The following is a 24,072-nucleotide window of genomic DNA, read 5'->3' as shown; positions in this document are numbered from 1 at the left end:
TGCACACCGCTTCACATTTCATGGGAACATCTTCCTTCTTGTGTAATGTGGATGGAAACCGAGCTGCCAGCAGCGATCACACCTGGGAAGTTATCACTTGTTTCTAAAATTGGATTTACACCCTGAGTTCTCCGAGTGTCAGCAACACCCCCCCCAACACTGATTGTGTAGTAAATAAGAGAAAGAAGTACTAAAGTGAGGAGCTTCGCTGGCCGTTTTGTCTGTAAAGTGAAAAAATGATTTGCGAGTGGTTGTTCTAAAGAGAATATGGTGAGCCGAGGTTTTAAAGTGAGTATTTTTCTGCTAGCAAGGATCTCGTTAAGTGTTTGAAATGACCAGTATTTAATTTATGATTGGTTATAATTTTGTATGTTTTTTTTAATGCATTTTATCAGACCCTGAACTGCAGCTTTAGCCACCAGTAACACCGATGGTAAAGTCAAAGCTTTATTCAGCTAATTACATTTATGCTCAATTCCCCTCTGAATTTGTTTTTAAAGCAGTTGTTAAAGTTCACGTTTATTTCTTTATGTACTGCTGTTTGGAGAGTACACACAAGAAAATTATTAATTTTATAAGTGACTTTTTAAATTGACTGGATGCATTTTTGACAGATGATCAAAGTTGGTTTCCGATCCCCACAGTAAACTGGGAATCCTCCAGTGAAAGTGCTGCTGTTCTGCTCAAACTGGAATCAAACCGACAAATCCTGCACGCATGTGACAGACCGGCTGACTTGGATGTGAATTGCCTTTGTAAGGATCCTAAAGCTGGCAGGAGTGTGTATTGTGTTGACTGATGAGGTAACACCCAGAGCATGAATAATGCAGAGGCCTTGAGGAGTGGGAAAGCATGCACAGGAGAAAGATGGAGAAATGGTGGGATGCATGGATAATTGGGTGAAGGGAGAACACAGCGAGAGTGAAATCCACTTTGGGGATTTAGGGCGGAGTTCAGGGAATGAGAGAGTAAAACGCACAAGCTCGACGTGTCTCTAGCCATTCCTTCATCGCATTTATTCTTCATCATATTCCTTCAGCCTTCATGCTCTTCACCCCTCCTATCATTCCTGTCTCCCTCGCAGTGGAACGACGGAGCTGGCGAGCTTTCTGAAGCGTCTGCGCGTTTCTGTGCGCCCGCCTTCTGTTTAGAAACAAACTCAGGCTCGCTTCCTCAAGCTTACCACCTCCACGCTTCCACTGTCACTTCCGCTGGTTAAATCCCTCTAATTAACCAAATGTTTGTACTTTTCGTGGCTTTTTATAGCTTCTCTCAGCCCTGACTACAAATACGAATGTCATTGCTTTGATATGTTTGTTGATCTGAAATGTACCTTATACAGTTATCTAATCAGACTTAGTTTGAGCCTTGACCTGCCTTGAGATGTTTTTCTTAGGACTAAAGCTGATGGCGAAAGAAATACTGGCATCAAAAAGTGTTTAGCATCTCGATCCTGATGTTGGCAGGCCAATCAGACAGAATTCAGTGATGAAGATGAGGCTTAAAGTAAGCAAACAATTCTTCACAGCTCTCCCATTTCTTTTTGACCATGGCTTGCCAATTACTTACTAATGATTTTATCTGTAAAATGTGAATCTACTGCTGTTAGTGCCTTAATGGCAACAGCCCAAAGGCACTAGTTAGTGGGCTAAAGTTTTAAAGATCATTACAAATGCTCAAGTCGATCAGTTCAAAAAAGGATCTCAAGTAACCCAAAAGAGACATGCCACACTTTCATAAAGAATGAAAATTAACTTTATACTACTTGTTCTCTTTCGTGTTTCTCTATAGTCCATACGGTTTTTCTCAGTCACTTTGCTGCATTTCTCAAATCATCCTCAGCATTTGGCAAACACTAAGAGCGTTTCTCAAAACAACTGTTACAAACAGCAAAACAATATGGATTACCTACAAAAGCCCGTCCACAAGATCCATATTTGCACCCCAACATTCGTGCAAAATACCAAGAGCTAATAGATTCCAATTATACTGAATGTTTGGACCAAATGTCATGCTAATGTGGACTATTAAACTTTCTTCGAGGACACATTTTGAGAGGAAAGACATTTAGCTCCCCGACAAGGCTCCAACCCAACACACTCAGTTTCTCATCCACATATAGTGGTTGCACTCTGTGTTTTGTGCTTTTGTTGCAGCTGGGATATTGGTAAGATGCTATAGTGGAAATTAAGGGTCCAGGAAAGTAGAAACGGGAACTAGCGGAGTTGGTTCCCCTTTTTTGAGAACAGTTTGCCTCAAAGCGATGAGACCGTTGACGGTTTCTTATTGAATAATGAGACGCGTTTAAAAGGAATCAGTTTCCCTCTGTAACAACTCTGCTGCTCGCATATAATTTGCATATGGCTAAAATGTTGTTGCCTGGAGACATGTTGACTGTTGTTGCTAGGATACCATTTTAATTGGTATATGTGTGAAGCTGTGGCAGGGTTGTAGGGATTTCAGAGATAGTGGGGCAGCCAGGAGGCGGAGGTTTCCCTGCGCATCCGTCCTCTGTTATCCCAGCAGAGAGAGAGAGAGAGAAAGACCTGCTGCAATGAGACAAGCTTGGCTCAGCAGCAAGACTCCAGAGATAAAAACCGATACGTCTTAAGCCTTGAAACAAAACAAGAATGCAGCATTTCAAAGGAGACTCCTGAGCCTCACTGCAGCACAAACTTTTATTGGCTTCCATGGCAACAAAGAACAAACTGAGTGAATGAGTTTAATATATCACAATAATGCCCACACCAGAAATTTTTACGGAGGTCACCTTCATAGATTTTTTATTTATTTTATTTTTTGCCTTCTGAACCTCTTTCAAGATTAGTTAAGATCGGTGACGTGTTGAAACGGTAAACTGCTGAAAACCTTCAGGATGGAAATTACAGGCTGGGGATTCCTCTCCTCTCCTCTTGCTATGTGGGATTGTCTTTGTGAAAAAACAAATGCACTTCCTACGTGGCATGACCCACTTTGGCGTCTTGGACACCGTAGCTCTAAGAAGCAACTTGAGCAGTGCAACAACAAAGCTCTCTGTTTCAAGCAAAGAATACAGTCAACAGATCCGGTGGTGACACTGTGGGTGACATGCATTTATTACTTTTTGCAGATTTGTTTGAAATACAAAGTTTTTAAAGAACAGATTGTAAAGTACAGAAAATAAAAGTTTTGGTCTTGGAAAATGTTACTCATTAATCCACAGCTAAAGGCTTGTTATTAATGCTACAGCACACACAGACTGATGTCCTTTCTACTCTAGTTTGGGGTTTTCAGACTTGGCAGTATGTGATGAGAATGACTTGGAGGGTCATCAGGATACAATTCTCTTTCCTAGTGTCCATTTTTGTTGTTGCTGTTAAGCAGACGGATTTTAGTAATATTTCCGTACAGACATAGATGAATCAAAAGCTATTTATTTATGTTGCTGTTTTATAAACTCAGATAGGAAGTGCTTCAAAGATCGAACATCTAAAATTGGATCCAGAACCATGAGGAACAAATTAATCTTGTTTTTCTGTTGCAATGAGTGTATCCATATTTCCGGAAATATTAAAACTGAAGACTGAAGAGTATGTCTTTATGGGTTTGAATACAATATTTTATATCAAGTCTGCTGATTTTAATGATGGAGAGCTATTTCTTTATTTTAACTCTCTGAAAAAATCAATATCTTTGCTGTTTGTACTCGCTGTCTCCCTCAGTCTCCTCGCTTTGTGATTTTATTTCAGATAAGTTTCTGCTCTTGCACTTGTATCCAAATGGCTGTGATTCTCATGGGTTTTTCTACCGTTACAATCCATCTTTTTGAAAGAATATTAATCTAATAGTTTGTGTTATGTCAAAAAGACAGATTCTTGCTGTTGCACTTGGAAGGCTGAAGAAAGTAATGCTATGCTACGGCTAAGTTACAGCGCAGAGCTGCAGTTTACCTCAGCCTGAATCAAACTGATTGAGCTCCTTCACTCTAAGATCAAGGTTATGCGAGACTCACTGTAGATCAGTGCAACACTTTCATCACTACTTTAATATGTCTTTTCAGAAGGATGGTCAGCTTGGAGTACCTTACTCAAAAATTGGGAATTACAGTCATTACCTTAGACTTCCAGCCTCTTGGACTGTAGTTGGTACCTTACACTAAATGCTGTGTAAATGGATTCATACAACAAGATTAGCTGAATAGGGCCAAGCACTAATTTTGCTGAGCAGGTTGCATTAAGTAAACTAAATGGAGGCAGTTTGTGAAGTGAGTTCTGTGGAAGAATGAGAGACTAGCATGTTTTCCAGCAGAGGATAGAAAGCTTGCTCTCAATTCTGGTTCTCAGAGACCACTGCCCTGCATATTTTAGTTATGTCTCTGCTCTACAACACCAGATTCATATGACATCTTCTGCAGCCATCAAGTGCTGCAGAAACCTGTCAATCACCCACTTATTCAAGTCAGGTGAAAGACAGAAGGGAAACGCCTAAAACATGCAGGGCAGTGGTCCCTGAGGACTAGAACTGAGAAACGAGCTGAATACTAGTGTTCATATCTGACAATCACATACATTTAATAAACAGAAAAAGACGTTGGATGACATATTTTAACCTCTTGTAAATGGACTCGGTATGAAAATGCTCTGTGATCATGCTGAGCATTTTACAACATGCACAGATGATGTAGGTCCAAATAACTTGTATTCTTTACAGGCATCATATCAAATAACCCGCTTGACTGTTTCTTCTGTTCTGGTAACTCAGCTTGGATATGTTTGCTTTCTTAAATTCATTGCATTGGTTATTGTGCAAGTTGTACTGGAAGACCCACAATGTTTTCTCTCTATAGAGCTTTTTCTTTGCCCATCTGGGACAACAAAGATGAAATGAGTTCCCCCAACCAGACCAATCCTTTGAAAGTTGCTGATTACAGCTGTCTGAAATCTCCTGTAATCAGCCTTTTCCATCTTGTCACCAAAGACTGTTTGTGTTTGTGTGTGGGTGCATTAAGAGGAGGCTAATGCACATGCATTAATGGATGGTAATGTAGGAATTTGTTGTTAGCCCTGAAAGATGAAAATGTATTCACATATTTTCTTGGACTGACACACAAATTTAGTCCCGAAATGCCATACAGATATTGGGCCTTGTAGAGGTGACGGAGTTGGAGAACTCACACTTATCCAGAACCTCTGAAACATGAATTAGTTGTGGAGACAGACAAAAACATTCAAATATTCACACTGTACTTCATGTCTTGTTCAGGCACCTGGCAGGGATAGACTTTGCTCTTTCTTTCAGGTCAGTGGACTGTTTGAATTATAGATTGTAGGTTTTCTATCTCCTAAGATTTGTAGCCAAGCCCCCTGGGAAACTTGGCAGAGCAAAAACCCGTATAAAAGATCTACTGTACATGTGATGCAAAAAAGAAGAAAAAAAGGAACCATGCTGCAGTTTTGTCTTCTGTGTGAACTGTTGAGCATTAAAGATATTTACAGTTTTTTGGTTACTCTTCTGGATGTGTTTGACCGATTACAATGCATTGCAGAGAAAAATTTCTAGTAGGATCAGAAGCTCCAGTCTTGATTTTAGTCGGCCTGCAGGTGCAAGAACGAGCTGAAATACAGAGCGAATCGACATAATATGGCTTTGGTTCTCACTAATTACCTGACATTATTTCATCCTTCCAAATTTCTGTCATGCATCCCGAAAGCTTGAGGCCATAAATATGGTAAAATGACAGAATGTCATGTGCTAGGAGCTAAATGGGGTCCTAGCAGGTAATTTCCTTCCCAGCGGATAATCCAGCCGAGCCCCGAAAGCTTCGTCTTCCATTGTTTGGACATAATCTTCAATTATTCTCCTAATTCATCTGGACCATTGTTGTCGGGGGGCTTTCATATTTGGAATTTGTGCACAAATGAGTGGTCTGCCTGACTGAAGCCAAGTTATCTGTATTGACGTATCTTTGACGCATCAGTAAATGTTGAATAATCTGTTAGCTTTTGGGGGAAAATCCCTTGGTTTTCTGATAGGACTGCAGACACTTGAATGAACTCATAACCAGGTGATGCTGATGAGCTTGTGTGTTTGCATAAGTCTGTGAGTGCGTCCATCGCCCGTCGGCTGTTATAATGAAAGTCACTATGGCGTGTGTGATTTGGCCTCTCATGGGAGAGATTGTCTTTGATTAGCGTGCGGGAGAGAATGGCTGACTGAACAGGAACCTTAATTGTCTTCCTGAATCACTGCACTGTGACTTCTGACAGAGAGGCTGACATGACCGACTAACTCCTCTCTCTGGAGGACACATGTAGTCAATTATGGCCAGGTGTTTGGTTTTGTTAAGACTATTCAGATCACATTTGTTTCTAAATAAGATCTTCAAGAGCAACTGTTTTAAGTGCTAATTGGAAAAGATCAGATAAGACTCGAGTGCCAAGATGTTGCCTGTCAGTGTGGCCCGTGCCTGTAGCCAGCGATCGTCTTTTGAACTACTAACAAGTACGAGTTTAACCATTTGAGTCGCGTGTGTTGGAGAAGAGATGCATCTAAAAGTTGCAGGGTCGTGACTCTTGATGCCTGGACTTGGGTGCCTCCAACCGAATCAGAGCCTCCAATCACAGAACCACTCACCTGAAGCATGCTGGTAGTCTGGAATGGTAAAGGAGAGGAAGATGTGGAGCATTAGGACTCTATAAAGATTCATTTGTCACCTGGAAGGTTGACAGTTCAGCATTACATCTTTTGCTGAAACTTTCCTGAAAAAAAATCCACAATTTATTGGTTTCACTTGAAGTCTAATTATTCTAATTAGCAATAAAGTTGAAATGTGCCGATTAGTTGCAAGAGAAAGACATATGATTATCAGCTAGTACATTTCTTGAATGACTTGTTAATTTACTTAAATGGCTATTTGGACTAATTGATGTATTCAATGACCAAAGAACCTTCTTACTTGGGTGTTTTTGTTCTTTGTTTCACAAAATGTAAAAAAAAAAAAAATGGTTATTGATTGATAATTCATTTAAATTGTATACAAGTCTAAATAGTTATATTTCTGACAAGAGTTGTTATTGTACAATTGTCTCCTCTATTTTTGCTCTCAGAAAATGATGAGCTACTCAACATCCAAATAGTTTTACAGTGTGAAACACTAAGTAGGGGATAAATGGATGGGGTTTCAGGTTTTATTATTTTGCCCACTTTACAATTTAAAACCATTGATCAGAGATGGGCGGCTCCATTCCTCGAGGGCCGATGTCCGGGAATTTTTCCGTCTGTCCTTTATCAAACATACCCAAATAAATTTGCTGGATAATCACAAGGTGCATTTCAGAGTCCTGCTAATGATGTGTTTATTTAATTCAGGTGTGTTTTAGCAGGGAAGTATCTAAAAGTTGCAGGACACCAGCCATATCAGGACCCCCCAGTGCCATGGATGATGCCTGTAGTTCTCTGCATTGTGGTTTTGTGTAAGACTATGGCTTGTAAGAAGTCCTCCGTTTGCTGGCTGTGTCTCGTCATCAGTGGATGCTGACTATGCGGAGGAGGGATTTTATTATAGCAAGCAGCCATATCTGTAAATAATTAACATGTTGCAGACATAAGGTCATTGGAGTTGAAGCAAGAGCTCCAGTTTTATCTGAAGTGCTTCATGTGTTCCTGTTCTGAGTCTTGTTTCACTTTACATGGCTCTCAAAATGTGTGAGTCATTTATAATTTAATACTCATTAAATTAGATAAATTCAGCCTGGTCTCACAATATCAGACGTTAACCATAAAAATACAACAACTCCTGAGCATTGATCCCCTTTAAGCTCCGCCTAAAAGGAATATCAGACTTGTGTATGAAATATTTTTCAGATTTTCTTAAATACTTTATTAATGTAGATGTTGTTGGCAGTGGGCAGGACGTTTCTCCTGTAGCAGTCTGTGTTACAGCTGTTCTGAAGAAGCATTCGACTTAAGACACTCTGTTGTTGTAAAGCAGTTTCATGAAGAGGGTGCTCAGGGTTATTGATGATTTTCTTAATTTTGTGTAAAATACAGCTCCAGAGGTTCCACACTTGTCCCCAGAACAGAACCAGCCTTCTTTGCCAAGTTTGTTGAGCCTTTTTAAAGTCCCTGGCTCTGATGCTGCTGCGTCAACAGAAGATGGCAGGAGAGATGAAACTCTCAACAACAGACTTAGAGAAGATGTGCAGCATCTTGCTGGAAGCGCAGAAGAACTAAGGACCTTCCTTCAGTAGTAAACTCTACTCTACCCCTTCTTCTACATGTCTTCACTGTTGCATCTCTAGTTCAGTCTGTTGTCCAGATGAACACTGAGGTATTTATCCTACTGAACCACTTCCACTTCTTCTCCCATGATGGAAATACTGCTTGGGTTTGGTCCAATCCAGCTGCCCTGAAATTGTAGATTTCTTTGGAAACAACAACAAGTTGCCTCAGAACAAGGAGTTTATATTATGAGCAGAGAAAAAATATGGTTTCTAAGTTATTTTTTCATGGTTTGGACTAAAGAATATTTAAATCGGTGTTAAGTGTTAAAATGGTCCTGTCAAAGTCCAGCCCTAAATACCCTTCAGCACCTATGATGAGTTTTAAATGCCAATAAACTGAGTTATTCCCAACTATTATGGATCAATTCCTACCTGCCTTGGAGACATTTTATACTTGCTTCGTTACCTGATGATTTTAATACGTTTCTCAGTTTCTTGCATGGTGCGTACACACATGGCTGTGTCATTCTAATAATAACATATACCATCAGGGGGTTGCCCACAGTTTTTCTCGCTTAACAAATTGCCATAATCTCTTATATATCATGAGTCTGCTGGCTCAAACGGGGAAGAATAATAAATGGTAACGGAGCTTAATATAAACTCTTCGGAAAAATAAATTTCAGTGCATCGGAGGATTTTTACTTACTAAAACTTAGTTCCCTTAAATTCCCAACTGACAAGAGAAACAGAAGTGGTACAAAATGACTCGAGGAAATTCTGCACTTTCTCTGTAATCTCAGCTAAAGGAGTTCAAACCACTGGATTCTTCTGAATGTTTCCCAATTATTGACTTTTAGCTCCAAAGCTTAACATACGCATCTAATCTTCTGCTTTTCTTCTCAGGTATATGAGAGGGGAACCAACGTGGAACAATTTGTGACTCGCTTCCTACTGAAGGAATCGGCCAATCAGATCCAGTCTCTCCTGAGCTCTGTGGAAAGTGCGGTGGATGCGATTGACGAGCAGCACGGCCAGTCTGGGTGAGCCAGTGGGGTTGTGACTATGTGTGCGTTTGTCACAGCCTAATGTGTAAAACTCTAGCTGTCGGTGGTTTTAATGGAAACTGGGCCGTGTTTCAGGCTCGTTTCTGCTTTGGTTAAAACATCTGTCGGTCTTCTCTACACAATTTCCATCAGCCCACATTCCTCTTTTCGGCCTCCACTTCCTCAATCGGATCAGACAGCTGAATTCGTCTTTATTCAGACCCTGTTTTGAAATTGGTCTAACCTTGTCTCTATATTTCAGTCATCAACCTGCCAAAGTGAGCCCACGGATGCCGGACAAGCGCTATCAGAACACCGTCCCTGATTATCCCCCCAACAACAGAGTGAGCGCCAGAGAGGCCGTCAGGACCATCAACACAGCTTCAGGTGATGAACACGAACAGCCCGACTTTTCTCCCGGACAGCTGCCGTCGTCTGCTTGTGTGAGATTGCGTCACTCTGGACGGGCACAAATCAAACTCTCCGCTGCCGCTCAGCAGTTTTTATTCAACCAGGCTCATCCATATATGATTTGCTCCTCAATTTTAAAATGCTTCAATCAGCTACCTGCACATATGTGCGGGGGCTTCCTTTTAGCGGAAAAGGGCTGTGTAGGGAATTCTTTAAGAGGTGAAGGATGTGGGTTTATATAATGAGTTGGAAACAGAGAAGAAAGGTGCCTTAAAGGGGAAGCAGAGGGAAAACCTGGTGAGCTTGTCAAATTATCTTGTACAGCGTAGGCAACGTATACACCCCACATTTAATGGTAATCCTGGTAAAGAGGAAGGCTTGTATTAAATTAATCTGTTACTTCTGCTGCATATTTTCGACTGAAAAGAACATTTATTTATATATTCCCTTTCACAGATAGAAATGTCTAATTCCTTCACAAAAACAAGCCATAAAAATAAAATGGAAAAACAAAAACCCTATCGAATACAAATTTGCAGAAAGAGCTGAAGAAAAAACATGTTAGAAGTTTTTCTGCAGAGATCAAGACAAATTCAAGTCAATCCGCCTCTAATCCTTTTTTGTTAGAAATTTAAATAAAAGCATGACGATCACTGACAATCCTACAAATTCCTGTAAAATAAATCTGACACACTTTTATAATCGTACTTTTTTGTGATGATCAGAGTATTAAAGTCATAATCAAGTCATTTATGCAGTTCTGTTTCAGGGTGGTTTAATTTTGAGTTTTCACTTTTGGTTTCCAGACATGTCTTTTGTTGTACAATTGTTGTTTTCAGTTTATCAGCAGCTGCTGTTAGTTCAGCTGTGAGAGAATAGCTTTACTTTGAAAGAGTATCTAGAAATGGGAAAGTATTTAATCGTCATCATTTAGAAATAGTAGGTTTTGAGGCCAATGGGAAGGTGCAGGAATGGTGCAAGTGGTGTGCACTCCTTCGTACCCAGTTTAATGCATCAACATTAAATCTAGTTTAATCTGTTTTTACTGTTACTGGTGTATAACAATCCCTATTTAAAGTAAGCAAATGACTCTTTGCCTGGTGACCCGCCAGGCTTACAGTGCTCTGGAGGAAACCCTGGACTTATTTTAATGGCTGGGGTCTCTTTTTCAGTGTCTGTGCTTTATTAAGTCATTTTTCTTTCATTGTGTGACTGACGGATCAAGTTTACACATCTCTCTCCATCTGATCCTCCACCGGCTTGTTGTTGACACCAGTGCATGTGCTCACCTTGACACTTTGTGCCCCTTTGAGCAAATTGCTCGTCGGGGAAATGACACTTTAAAGGTCATTGAGATACGGCAACACCTTATCGCCAAACAAGCTTGACAGGAGACAAGTGGGAGAAAATAACATCCAGCTGATTAGTGGCTCACATGAGAAGGAACTCCCTCAAACGTCGATGGGAGAGATTTGGATTTATTTATTTTATTTTTTTATTTTTTTTGCAAGTGTTATGAAGGTGAAAAGTTTTTTCTCTGGGTCAGCACATTGTTTTGGTGAACTGTTTATAGAAGCAAAGCCTAAGAAAAAACTGATCAATGATCAAATTAAGCAGTTTGACCATTGATGGTTAATGTTTTGTATTTGGACAGTTTACTGTTGTATGTATGGATTGTTAATCTGAGTGTAGTTTTTTCTCTTCAGAAATGGAAATGCAGATGAATCAGGTCTGTGGCAAAGTCTACCACTGCAGAATATTTCACCTCTAAATATATCCCGATCCTATTCTTGCAGCTATGGGTCATTACGTTGATGTGCCATGGAGCTCCAAACACTAAGAGCTTCATTGCTTTGGCTGAGTCAGAGCAAACAGTAAAAATGAGCACCCTGTTTTTTCAGAGCCAAAGTTTAAAGCTCTGATTTAATGAGTTCTATTAAATCTTTTGTAACTCTTTTCCCACTGTGATCATGTGTCAGCAGTTGCCTTTCTTCCTTTTTTCCTTCCTTCCCTCCTTGTGAAAAAGGGAATTGGCTTTGAAATTAAAAGTCTGCATACATTTGGTGCTGCTCCAATTTTGATATTAGTTGTGAATAAGCCAGCTGAACAAGATTAATTTCTTTCTTGTTTGTCTTTCTTCCCTCCTTGTGGAGGCATTAGCTGGAAGCAGCTACTATTACTGCTCGCTGTTTTTCTGGTGATTTGGAAAATTTTCAAAAGCGTATTGTTAAGTCGACAACACCAAAGTAAGGTGTGAATTTGTGTGCCATCATCTGGTTGTGAAGGCATCAGTTTCATGTCTGGACTTTGACTGGGCCATTTTTAAACCCCTCCAATGGATTTCAATCAAACTCCATTCTTCTGCCCATCAATTCTTAACGTTCCTGTGGAAGAAAATTATCTCCACATCATTATACTGCTACCACCATGCTTCACTGTGTGGGTGGTGATGATGATGATTAGTATTTTCCTGCGCACATAGTTTTGTGCATGTAAGCCCAAAAGTGAAACTATAATATGATATCACCAGTCTCACAGTCCTCCAAATATTTGCTGTGTCTACAGCTCCTCCAGAGTTGGTCAGGATGGGATCAATTCTCGCTCGGCTTTGTCCATTTAGGGAGACAGCTGAGTGTTGGTAGAGTTTCAGCTCTGCTATTTGTAACATCACAAAACACAAGAGTTTTAGATGCATGACTACTTTGTCAAGACGTTGCGTAGTCTGTGGAATTAGTTTTGGATCTGACCTGCAGTTTTATCCCAGTCGGATATTTCTGAAACCTGCCACAGAGACGCATTCAGGAGGAATTTAAACTATCCTCTTCTCTAAATAGTCAAATATGGAGGTCAGGATGTGATCTGACCTCCATATTCTAAATAATAAAATTAGATGTTGATATCAGTTAGTCTTTGCAATCTGTCTGTTTCTGAGATTGAGCTTAATTAATAATAAAACTTCATTTTAAGAAAAGTCACTCTTTTTTCTTTTATAAGTCCCTCATAGAAATGTTGCTCTCTCCAGTTTAAAACATAAAATCAGACATCTTAAAACAATCTGAGTCAGACATGATAAACAACACTTAACAGTGACAAACTAATGGTTATTGCATCACTTCTAATATCAAAGGCTTGCAAATGCAGTAAAAAAAAACACACACACGCACAGCTAATCAAATATATTTATGTAGGAGGCATAAAAACAAACCAAGCGGCTGTCAAACCAATTTATTCAATAAAATACATTTATTTATTTATTGTGTCCCTAAGATTCTCCTGATGAAAAAGCTTTTTCAATAACAGAAGAGAATCGCAGATAATGAAGAGAGGCTGAACTAAAAGCAAACACCTTCTGCATGTTTGCCTTTCTTCAACTCGGCTTTTCTTTAATGGAAAGTAGAAACTCAAATCTGTATTTAAATGTCGTATAAAATTCTCCACTATCATCTGACTGAAGGGCAAATTAAAAAGAGTTTCTGAAGCGTTTTCAAAACCACTTTGACACTGAAGTGGGGCTTTTGTGTCAGAAATCTGTTTTCTCATTAAATTAGAAGCACTATGTGCTGATCATGATTTTGCATCAAACTCGTCTAATGAGGGTGTTATGACTTTTACTAATGATGACGATCTAAATTATTATTTTTTTATTCCTGCTTTCTGGCATCAAGGCTGTAGAAAATGATTTTTTTGCCAGATGCACAGGTTTAATTTTAACGTAGTATGGGTATGCTTTCCCTGTTGACCATCATTGGTACCTGAAATAAATACATTTTAAACTTTCAGGTCAAACTTTGTGTTTCTGGAGATTAAACACTCGCCTCTCAGGGGAGCTTGCTTAAAAAAAAAGGCAGAAACTTGAAAATAAATCTTATTTTCTCTCAATTCATTCCATCTTAGTTGCAGCTGTGGGTCATTGTTTTTTCTTTTTTTTTTCTTTGAATGCAGATACCACAGATTTTATAAAAACTGTACAATTACCAAGATTATAGTCAGTTTCCTATGTCTGCACATAGGAAAGAGGTTTCTCGAACTTTAACAGTTATGGGACAAAACCTTTTTCAGAATCAGCTTTATGAGTCAGGATGGTGACTTTGGTTTCAGTAATGCTGCCCTGAAGGTAAAAATTTGAGCCAAACCACACAGTCATGCACAATAAAACATGTTGACTGTACTTCTTGAGTAGCCACAGGAATTAGTCTCTGCTGGATCTCTTCCAAAAAGTGTGGATGAGTGAGAACCACGTCGGGTCCCGAGAAAGGCTGCTTCTTAGCAACTGGAAGTGATCCACAGAGCACAAAGACTGGTTGAGGATGGAAAATAGAGCCAGATTGGGATGCATTTTCTGAAAGTCCACCATTATCTCCTCAGTCTTGAGCGGGTTAAGCTCCAGCTGGGTCTGACCACACCGATACGCCAGCTGATCCACAGAGTCACTGTCCTGGATCAGACCAGCAGTCGTCTCATCCTAAAATTCAGGAGTTTCACAGACGGGTCTGCTGTGGTGCAGTCACTTGTGTAGAGCGTAGATGACAATACAGAGTATATTCCACCTGTAATGTGACATATATTATACATTCTAACTCAAAACAAAAATGATAATTAGCTGGAGGATAAAAAAAAAGGTAAAGCTTCAAAGTCCATTTACTCAAGTGAGCCTACTCTTTCAATATGTAGCACGCTGATAAATAGTTTTCATTCATCTACTTCTTGCTGGTACACGTAGCATAATTTATGCTTAATTTGGTTACAAAATCCCCACCATTTTAAACATGAGCAAGTGAATTCAGTAATCTGTGATTCTAGAAAATATTTGACAGAAGTGACACCACCCCAAATATGATCAGCTGTCGAGCTCTGCTGTCAAGTGACACTTGTGTTTCACATGTGACGTCAAAAGAAACCAGTCGAGTTGGGGAATTACATAAACGTGGCTTGTTAAAGAATTTTCTGCAGCTTGATGAAACCCAACTTCAATTTAGCTGCAGTTCCAAGAGGCACAAAGCAAAAAGTGTTTAAAATGGAATATTTACATGCAATATGATGTTTCCCCAACATAGCCCTCGCAGATTACGGTATCCAAAAGAGACTTATCCTTCAGCTGATGACTTCTGTTAATGTGATGGTAAATATTCACATAGTGAAACTTCTTCTCTTCCAACTAAAATTGAAAGTGTGATAATGCAGCACATTGCAGGATTAATAGTTCTTATACCGTGGACTCATCCAAAAAGAGCTGTGGACAAAAGACACCCTTGTATTGTGATGGATTTGGTGAACATTTTCAGTACTGAACTTGTCTGCTGTTTTGAAACGTTGTTAGGGTGAGGTACAAAGATCGGACTGAAGAAACAGTCAAAGACTTCAAAACAGTCTTTGCAACTTCTCAGGAGCCTTTTTAATAGATAATAAAATCAAGCTAATTGGAAGCAAAATAAAAGCCAGAGAGGTGGTATAAACTTGCCAATTTACCGCTGGGCTCTTGGTCATGCTGCAGTTATTTATGAAAATAGGATTACAGCGAGGCTCTATGATTTTTACTCCGACATTTCACACTTTTGTTGCAAACAAATACTTTCCCCACAGTTATACATTCACGTGCATTTCAAACATATGGGCATCTGTGATTCACACATCCAGCACATTTTTCAGTCACAGGAAATACATTTTAAAAGTTTCTGCATGATAAATGCTCTCTGAGCAGCAATAATGCTTAATTTCATCACAAGTTAACACATTAGCTGCTTTTCACCAGCAGAACGGCTGGACAACATCGGCAACGTTTGAAAGCTGAAGAGCTGCTTGATTGTGGCTCTTTTCCGTCTGAGCTCCAGCAATAAATTCAGGTTATTGCTCTCCTTTTATATTCTGAAGAGATTTAATGTCACTGAAACTTGTTGCTAAGCAATAATGCTGTGAAGCATAATTTGTAAAATCGAGCTCATAAATATTTCTAATATTTATAAATCATTTTCCAAAATGGAATTTTTTGTCATTCCATTTCCTGTCTTTTAAAGATCATATTTAATGTACTCAGACTGAAAAACAAAAGTTTTTTTTTTTTTTTGTTCCCTTTCAGCCCAACCTTCAGCTGTCTGTTTATAATGCTCTGGTTCCCCCCCCAACTCTTCTGAGCGGACAGGTTTGTGTTTGTCAGGAAAGGTTGACTAATTGCTCTCAAATCCTGTCTCCCTATACATACTACTTCTGTCCTGCGGTGCACAAGAATGAAGCTGCCTTAAAGGATTCTTTTATTATCTCTCTTCAAGCTGCAGTGGCACATATAGTGCACATTTTCTCTGTTGTTTTTTCCTTTCTTTTTCAGTCGTTTGTGAAGCATCCACCCTTCAGTTAAGAGAGGGAAAGCAGCGGGTATGAGAGAAGCAGCATGAAAAACAGAACAAAGAAATGAGAATTATGTAAGAATATGCAAGATAAGAATATCCACTTTTAAGCTGAGGAGCTGTATTGTGTGCTATACCTCAAAGCATCCCCGTTCTGATTGAAGCGTTCACTGGAGTTAAAAGTTTTACCTGTGAATGTCCTGAGGTTTCTTTTTGAGCTGCAGCTCTTAATACACTCGGGTTCGCATGTTTATACAGAAACAGTGTTTCCTTTTATAGCACCTTGCCAAAAAATACTCTCAGTTCTTAAAGGTTACAGGTTTCGTCACATTGCAGCCACACTAGCCATAGCGAATCATTCTTTAATCCATTGAGAAAATGGAGTGAAGTTTCGGCACTGTTGCAAACCTACCAAGACATCGTTATCTATCTAAACCTACACACTGGGGAGGGTAAGATGATAAATCTGGAAGAGCTGTAGAGATCGAGGCTCCAGGTGGGAGTTAATTTCACATTTACATCTGCACTCCACAAACAGTCCATTATGTCAAGAAAAAGAAAGCTATCCCATTTAAAGTTTAACAACAAACATGTTGATCATGGTCAGATGAGACCAAAGTAGAACTATTCAACCTACATGCAAAATGCACATTAGTAGATGAAAAATAAAGCTGTGTAACATAGTGGCAGCAGATTTTCTTCTACTGGGCCTTAGAAGCTGATTAGAGTTGACGGGAAGATGAATGCAGCTAAAGTTAAATTGATTCTGGACGGATTCTTAGTTTTAGACTGAAAAAGGCAGGACAGCAACCCGACATACAGCAACTCCTGTTGAATTGTTTAAATCAAAGCATATGCCTGCTTTCGAATGGCTCAGTCAAAGAGCTGACCTGAAACCAATTTGTCTGTAACGGGACATAAAAGGTGATTCTCATTAATACCATCTGTTCAGTTTGAATGAGTTTAAGTGCTTGAATACAAGAGAGAATACTCAGCATCCAAAAACCTTCAATGGAAAATAGAACATTAAACAAAATCTGGATGTTAAGTGCTGCAGAATAAAATTAATAGAACCACTTTTATGTGAAGGACTTGTGGCATAAAGCACAGGAAGGTGTCTTTAAAGTCTAGTCTAACACATAATTTAGTAAAATCAGTGAAAATAACAGATTTTTCTTTTTAATGCTAAACTATCTGCAGGTTCTTTCGGGTTCTTTCTGCAGCCGGCAGGAGCCTCAGAGCAAAAACAGATGTTGGCTTACAAGGTTAGCTAAAAAGTCAGAGAGGCACAAAAGAACAACTTGAAGATTTTCTAGAAATCCTCCCTCTCTCTGTGACTGCATCACATGTGGATTTATCAGTAATGGGTCTGACGTTACGTCAAGTTACGGAAACTGATTTCTTTATATTCCTTTTTAAGGTACCTAAGAGAAAATTGTCTTGTGTGGACATGTTTTCATCAAAGTCTGAGACTTTTCTCAAAAATGGAACAGCAGCTGAAATGAGAGCTGATTTTCTGTGAATTTGGCTGCATTTAAATAAAGGCTTTGTGCACAGAAAATAGGAGAAAATCATATGTAAATTAATTGTCAGGAAGGGAAAAACTCAAATGTTATTTTAAGGTGTAGCCATTATGCTAATTACCACATATTTTTTGGAAGGCTTACCTTTTGAAAAAGTGATCAATTTACAGTAATTTATTTAGAAAAATAATTATAATCTGCATAACTCCTGAAACATCAGTTCTCCTTAATTGGTGCCAGTGAAAATGGAAAGGCGCTTTCGTAAAAGACTAACCAACAGATGAGCTTTTAAGAATTCTGCACCTAAACTTAAATTAGGAAAATGTTTGATAACTCAAAGTTGGCTTAATTGAGGAGAAGATCAATAAATACTCCTGTGCTTTTTAAGGAGCTCTTGAACGTGAAGGCTGTGATTCTTCTTGCACTCCTTTAAATGACCCGGCCACTTATTTCTCTTAACTCTTGCAAAATGACCACTGGGTTTTTATCTGCAGCTGTCTGTCGTGTAACAGACCGTGCTTTAGCTGATGAGTGTGTTCCTTCTGCATTCGTGTGTTTAGGATGTCAGGAGGAAGCTCCTAATTGACTGGCTGTTAAAGCTTTTAATGAAGAGTGGGCAGCCCAAGCTCCAATTTGCCGTACAATGACCATCAGGGAATGAAAACAGGCTGGCAGTTGAGCAAGTAGGAACAGAAAGGAAAAGTAAAATTAGTCTTTGAGAGGAGAGGGAAATAGCACGAGCTAGTTGGAGAGGTGGTGTTCTGAAATTGGGGCGAAAAGAAAATTATGTTTTCATAATTTCTTCAAACACTGAACATGAAACACCTCTGGCTGAAATCGAAACTCTTCTACATGCTGGAATCATTGTAAAATGGCCTGGCTCTCCTAAAAGACAGTTTTTGAGTCTTGGCAATATTTAAAATATTGCATTCATTATGTAGCAAGAAAAACCCTGACTTATCACTTCAGACTTACAAAATAATTACAAAAGAAAGTAAATGTAGTGCAAGGAACTGGAAGGTCATGGCCAAAGGTTTGACTCTGCTATGCTACAAAATACACAGATACACCAGACTGTGCTTGATTTCCCTGTCATGTCAGTGATCTTGTGCAGAATTACCAGCAATCCCAGTCCTTTGGATTAGAAGCAACACTTAACATGAATTGAATCAGGAAGCTTCAGCTGTGCTTCCATGAAGCTTGCGCCTCCTCCAGAAAAAAACAAAACGGTATTGGTAACACTTTATTTGAAGGGGGTTGAATAAGACTGACATGACACTGTCATAAACATGACATAACACCCGTCATGAACATGAATAAGCCTTCATGAATATTTATGACTGTTGTCATAAAGCGTCATTCGGTAAATTATGACACTTTTAATACAAAGTTGACACTATTCAAAATGTCTTTGTTATGACAACTTGACATTAACCAGGAAATCATTACTGATATAAATTTGTTATAAAAGTATTATTGATTGCACTTTAAAAATCTAGTAACTTTATGTTATTAAAGGTAAAGTTTAAACATAATGATTTATTACTTATTCTTATTCAACCCCCTTCAAATAAAGTGTTGCCACAGTATTTTCTAGATGTCTCAGATGATCCAACTCAGAAATTAACAAAAAAGTTAATTTCACTGCAGTATTTTACAGCATTTCAAACTGAGCCAGTTTGAAATTACTCGTGAATTTCAAATATCAGATTGTTGAACTGACATTCAAAACTCAGGCCAGTGTTCACTCTGCAGTCATGGCCAGAAACATTACATATCTCCCTCCTCAAGAAGAACAACTCCAGTGGCTTGGATGTCCTAAAACCTTCTTCACTGCAACCACTAACCTTAAACATCGTTTTAGGTGCAAAAATCTTTGGTGCACTTCTCTGCATTACAGGAGAATTTAATGTAAACTTATGACTGCACACTTTGGTTGCAGGTTTCTAAATCGTTCATGTAGTTTATTTGCAAGGCACATTTCAACAACAAGGCAGTTAAAGTGCTTTACGTCATAAAAACCACAATAAGACAAGTAAAGTTCTGTTGATGTAAAATTTGTTTTCTTTAGCTAAAGCCATAATTCACGGAGATTCTGCTGCAACAAGGATCTTTTTGTTCGATCACTGAAGGTAAAGGTACAAACGATTCCACAGCATTAGACGAATCCCATGGGCACATTGAAGATATTAAGCTGTTGTTATAGAAAGTATTGGTTAACAGTGACAGAAAAACCGTTTTCTTCTCCAAGACCATAAACTGGTCAGCAAGGCCAACATGAAATCGCCAGTAACCTGATATTGCAACCGTTGTGATGTTTCAACTTTCCTCATATTTTAACAAAATATACGGATTTTGATAATGTCCTATAATATTTTCTCCTGGTCTCCTCGGATCAGAGGAGGCTATAAGAACTCGTTTAGTCATCAAAAGGTTGCGTAAAAATCTATCCCTGTTAATATGTTCTTTTTGCTGCCAATTATGCAGACCGACAAGATAATAAAAAATCATTAACAAAAATGATTAAATGATGGCGGAGTGTTAAATATCAATTGAAAGACAACTAATTAGGAAGATTCTCGTGTAATTCAAAGTCTTAAAAACCACAGTGGAATAAGAGCCAATTAAAAAAATTCACCTCATAGGACCCGTCGTTGAATCAGCCGAGTTTCTCCCGATATAGTTGAATAATTGGCATTTTATCTCCCTTTTCTGAATTTTGACACAAACTCGATGTCTTTCTTCCTCCCAGCTTTTTTTATTTCTTCAGATCTTACGACGGTGCATCAGCTGTGCATCGTCTGCAGTACATTTATCATTTCCCAGTTGATGGGGTGTGATGTGATGTGATTGCGATGTCGCTCAATGTACCCCTAGGCATTCAGCCATTGGTTGTTGAATTTATTTTTTTCTGCCCTCTTTAGAGTCTAAACAACTTGCAGTGTCTTGTGTGTCACTTTGTCGCATTTAACAGTTTCTACTTGACACCCATACTGCTAACAAACAAATAATTTAAGTATTTGAGGATTTGAGATTGTATAAATATTAGCTCTTTATAGGTCATAATGTTGCAGTAAGCAGGGAATCTAGGCAAAACCGTTATAATTCATAGCGTTAATGGGAAAGCTATAGCAGAATCATAGGAAGAGTTTTTGTAGCATTCACCTGATGCTACAAATGCTGTATGCTGGCTTCACTCTGTTTCATCATTCAGTGAAATTATTCTTTGTAACATATTTGGTTAGGGGTTTGTGAATACCTACTGAGGCGGGTTAGGCTGGTTCCGATGACTTAAACCAGCCTTTTTGTGTCTGGACCTTTGAGTTGATCACGAGTCGTCACAAAAGGATGATCTGAAGGAAGGCATTCTTATCATCACACCTCAGAGAAACAACAGTTGCAATAGCTGGCCAGAACATGAAACGAGTTTATTTAAACTTCTGACCTCAACTGTATCACTATTCCCAGCACCTTCACTGTATCATTTAAATCGTTTATCTCGTAGGATGTTGTGGCTAAAGAAAGAGTCTAAATTAACATATTGATGGATTAGATGTTGATTCACTGGAGGAGAGGACATTAATATTGCAGCAGCAAATGACTGCATTTATTTGAATAAATCTAACCCAGCAACATTAGATCTGATCACAGACCAGAACCATGTTTTGTGAGTTAATGTGTTTTGCATTCCAATGGATTTTGATGGGTTTTCTTGTGTCTTGTGTTTGTTGTAGGAGCTGTAGAGGTGAGAAAAGAAGGTCTGGAGGCTCAGATCAATCGCCTGGCGGAGCTGATTGGACGCCTCGAGAATAAGGTAACAAATACAACTGTTACAAATTGGTTTGTCTTCTAGATTGATAGCAACAATTTGTATTGATGGCCTGGATGAATTTGCAGAACCCCACCCACCCCACTCCTAAATTGATAAAGCATTATTTATTCTAAAATATATTTGTAAACTTAAGGCTCTAATGATTTTTTATTATTTTTATTTTTTGCTTCAAATAAAACTCAGTTTTGAAAAGGACACTTATTCATTCTAGGGAATATGTTGAACTTTGGGCTCAGATTAATCACACAGATCAAACTAAAGTCTTTTGGATTTGCAGTCATGGCTGTTATGTTCTGCTGATCTTGGTGCAGCACCAGATGCATGCCGCATTGAGAGCTATGAATTATTTTATGGGGTTTCAAGACTCACCAAATCTACCAAATTTATTGATTCGTCTTTTGTTTAATTTGTGACACTGAGTAATCATCTTCCAGACCAAATCCAGACTGAAGATGAACCAATTTTGTGTTTGTTGATTTGTTTCTTTATCTGTTTTTTCAATAAAAGTTTTTTGTTGTTGTTTTCTCAGAGAAGAGATCTGGAGAGTTTCTTGACCACAGATTCAAACTTCTAGTGAAATTATAATTGAGCCGAGTTATTATGTTTCACTTTTGACATTATGATGGAAAATACACAGATCGTCACCAAACTGTTGGAAGAACCTGTTGTGTTGGGTTGTTTGTGTTCTTTAGCAGAACTGGAAGAAACCACAGCCTAGATGGTTGTAGCCAAAAACATTTCCTCTGCAGCTGGTTGGACTCCTCCTAGCTTTTTGCTCCCTAGACAAAGTATTTTCTATATGACCAAAACTATAGGAAATTAAGTTTCTGTAGCTTAATATGCAAAAAAATATTGTTTTGCTTTTTTATCTTGTTCAAATATCTCAACTTACTGGTAACTGGGAAGAAATTGGCTTCATCCATCCCTCCAATTTTCCCTTGATGAAGGCCAATGTCTCACTGAATGCACCACTTCAGCATGTCGACCCTGTTGTTCTCTACAGGGCTCTTAACTGGACCATTGTCAGACAAGACCTCAGCAAACATGAGGGGTTTTTTTAAATACTCTGCCTCGACCAGAGAGCTTTTTAGTTTGTCCTTGATGACTTTCTTGGGCAGAATTGAAGTGGCTTCTTTGCTGTGCCTGTCGTCCAAAGGTTTTCGTCTCTGTGGGACTTCAGATGCACTTAGGCTCACTTAAGCTTTGACTTTGTTGCAATGCGATTTTGTGTATTTATCAGGAGGAGAATGAGGAATCCATAGTCGTATTTCTGGAGCTTGCTGGACCGTTGTTGATATCCTGAAACGTCTTCTCCAACAGAGTCTTTAACTACATGGTTCTTTATGATGCAGCTGTTTTTCAGTTGCAATCTACTTAGCTGCGGCTTGCTGCATGCCAGGTCATTTTGTGATAAATGCTGCATGCTTTTCTTTGGAGGTGCTGATTGCAAACACAAGAACACAGAGCTTTTAAGTGCATTACTTTAATAGCGTTCTAATTTAGTTTGGTATAATTTGACTGATATGACTTTTTAGAACAGAACTTTCACAGCTTAACCTGCAAATATAGACATGTTTTTAGCTTTAAACTAAGCTTAAATAAAAGGCCCTTTTCAATGAATTAATGTCCTTGCAATCAATTCACAAAGTTGGCAAAACAACGTATAAGCAAAAGAAGTTTTGGCCATGACTATACAGTTGTCGCAATAAAACACTATCCATTTGTCAAGTTGAACTTATTTGTGTGCATAAAACATTACTCATGCCCATATGGCAATCTGGCCTCCAGCCTTTGCCTTGAGCTGCAAAGATTTAGAAGCATTTCTGCTGACCGTGTGAATGTTTGTCATTTTGCTACAATTATGAGAGACTGGGTATCATACTAATTATCTCCAATAATAAATTCAGGAATGTGCATACATTTAAAGTGGCTACAGACCACATGAAGCTGTAGCTTCATGAGCTTAAATCTATTTATTGTTATGCATATTTATTTAGTGTTTCAGGCATGTTTGTGCAGTACCGACACTTCAAGCTGACAGAGGATGCATTAGAAACGAGGCCCTTACTTGTTTGAATGGTGCCTTGTATGAGCCCCTCCTTCTGCAATCAAAAATGCAGAAAATCATATAGATTATGAAGCAGGCTAAAATGCAGTGCAGTCCTCTACAAATCATGTCTCAGAAAACATTTTTCAGGCTCGACGGACAGATATTTATAAGAGCAACTACCCACATGACTCATTTCAAAAACTGCGACTGATTAAAACTGTAACCAAATGCTTTAAAGAATATGTGGCGACTGCAAGTAACACTACAAGCTGGATAAATAGCTTTACATGAGGCTCGTCAGACACATGATCTAACTCCAGTATTTTTGCTTTAATTTTGTAAAGATGTTTTTCAACAGATAATTAACAACTACATTTATTAAGATGACTAACACCTGTTCTATGTGGTAAAATTAATATTTTCACAACTGTGTTTTAATGTTTCAGTTTTATACATTTTTACCTAAAGGTTTTGTTGCAATATGTATGTTTTTTTTTTTTCGCATAATATGAAATAGCTGTGTCCAATGCAGCAATTTTCTCTTTTGCTTTGATGTTCTGTTTGATATGTTACTGTTAAAGGCCTTATTTTGTAGTAAATACAGTATCTTTACTTATTCATCTTAGAGTTGCCGTGTGATGTCGATGGAGACTAGATGCTGTGATGAAGCT

At 38.7% G+C, this 24,072-nt stretch overlaps 1 protein-coding gene across 2 annotated transcripts in view; it reads left to right on the top strand.

Moving 5' to 3' along the window:
- Positions 1-24,072, top strand: part of necab2 (N-terminal EF-hand calcium binding protein 2) — a 79,784-nt gene that overhangs the window by 16,192 nt on the left and 39,520 nt on the right. For both annotated transcript variants that reach the window (XM_088006392.1, XM_088006391.1), the window contains exons 4-6: positions 9,108-9,244; positions 9,510-9,634; positions 21,254-21,333. In XM_088006392.1, coding sequence (XP_087862518.1) covers positions 9,108-9,244; positions 9,510-9,634; positions 21,254-21,333 — 342 coding nt within the window. The remainder of the gene's footprint in view (positions 1-9,107; positions 9,245-9,509; positions 9,635-21,253; positions 21,334-24,072) is intronic.

The sequence above is a fragment of the Poecilia mexicana genome, unplaced genomic scaffold, assembly GCF_051168715.1.
Source record: "Poecilia mexicana isolate PSO_F unplaced genomic scaffold, ASM5116871v1 scaffold_6, whole genome shotgun sequence".
Taxonomy (NCBI): Eukaryota; Metazoa; Chordata; class Actinopteri; order Cyprinodontiformes; family Poeciliidae; genus Poecilia; species Poecilia mexicana.
The sequence above is the reverse complement of the archived record's forward strand: the minus strand, read 5'-3'. Positions and strand labels throughout refer to the sequence as shown.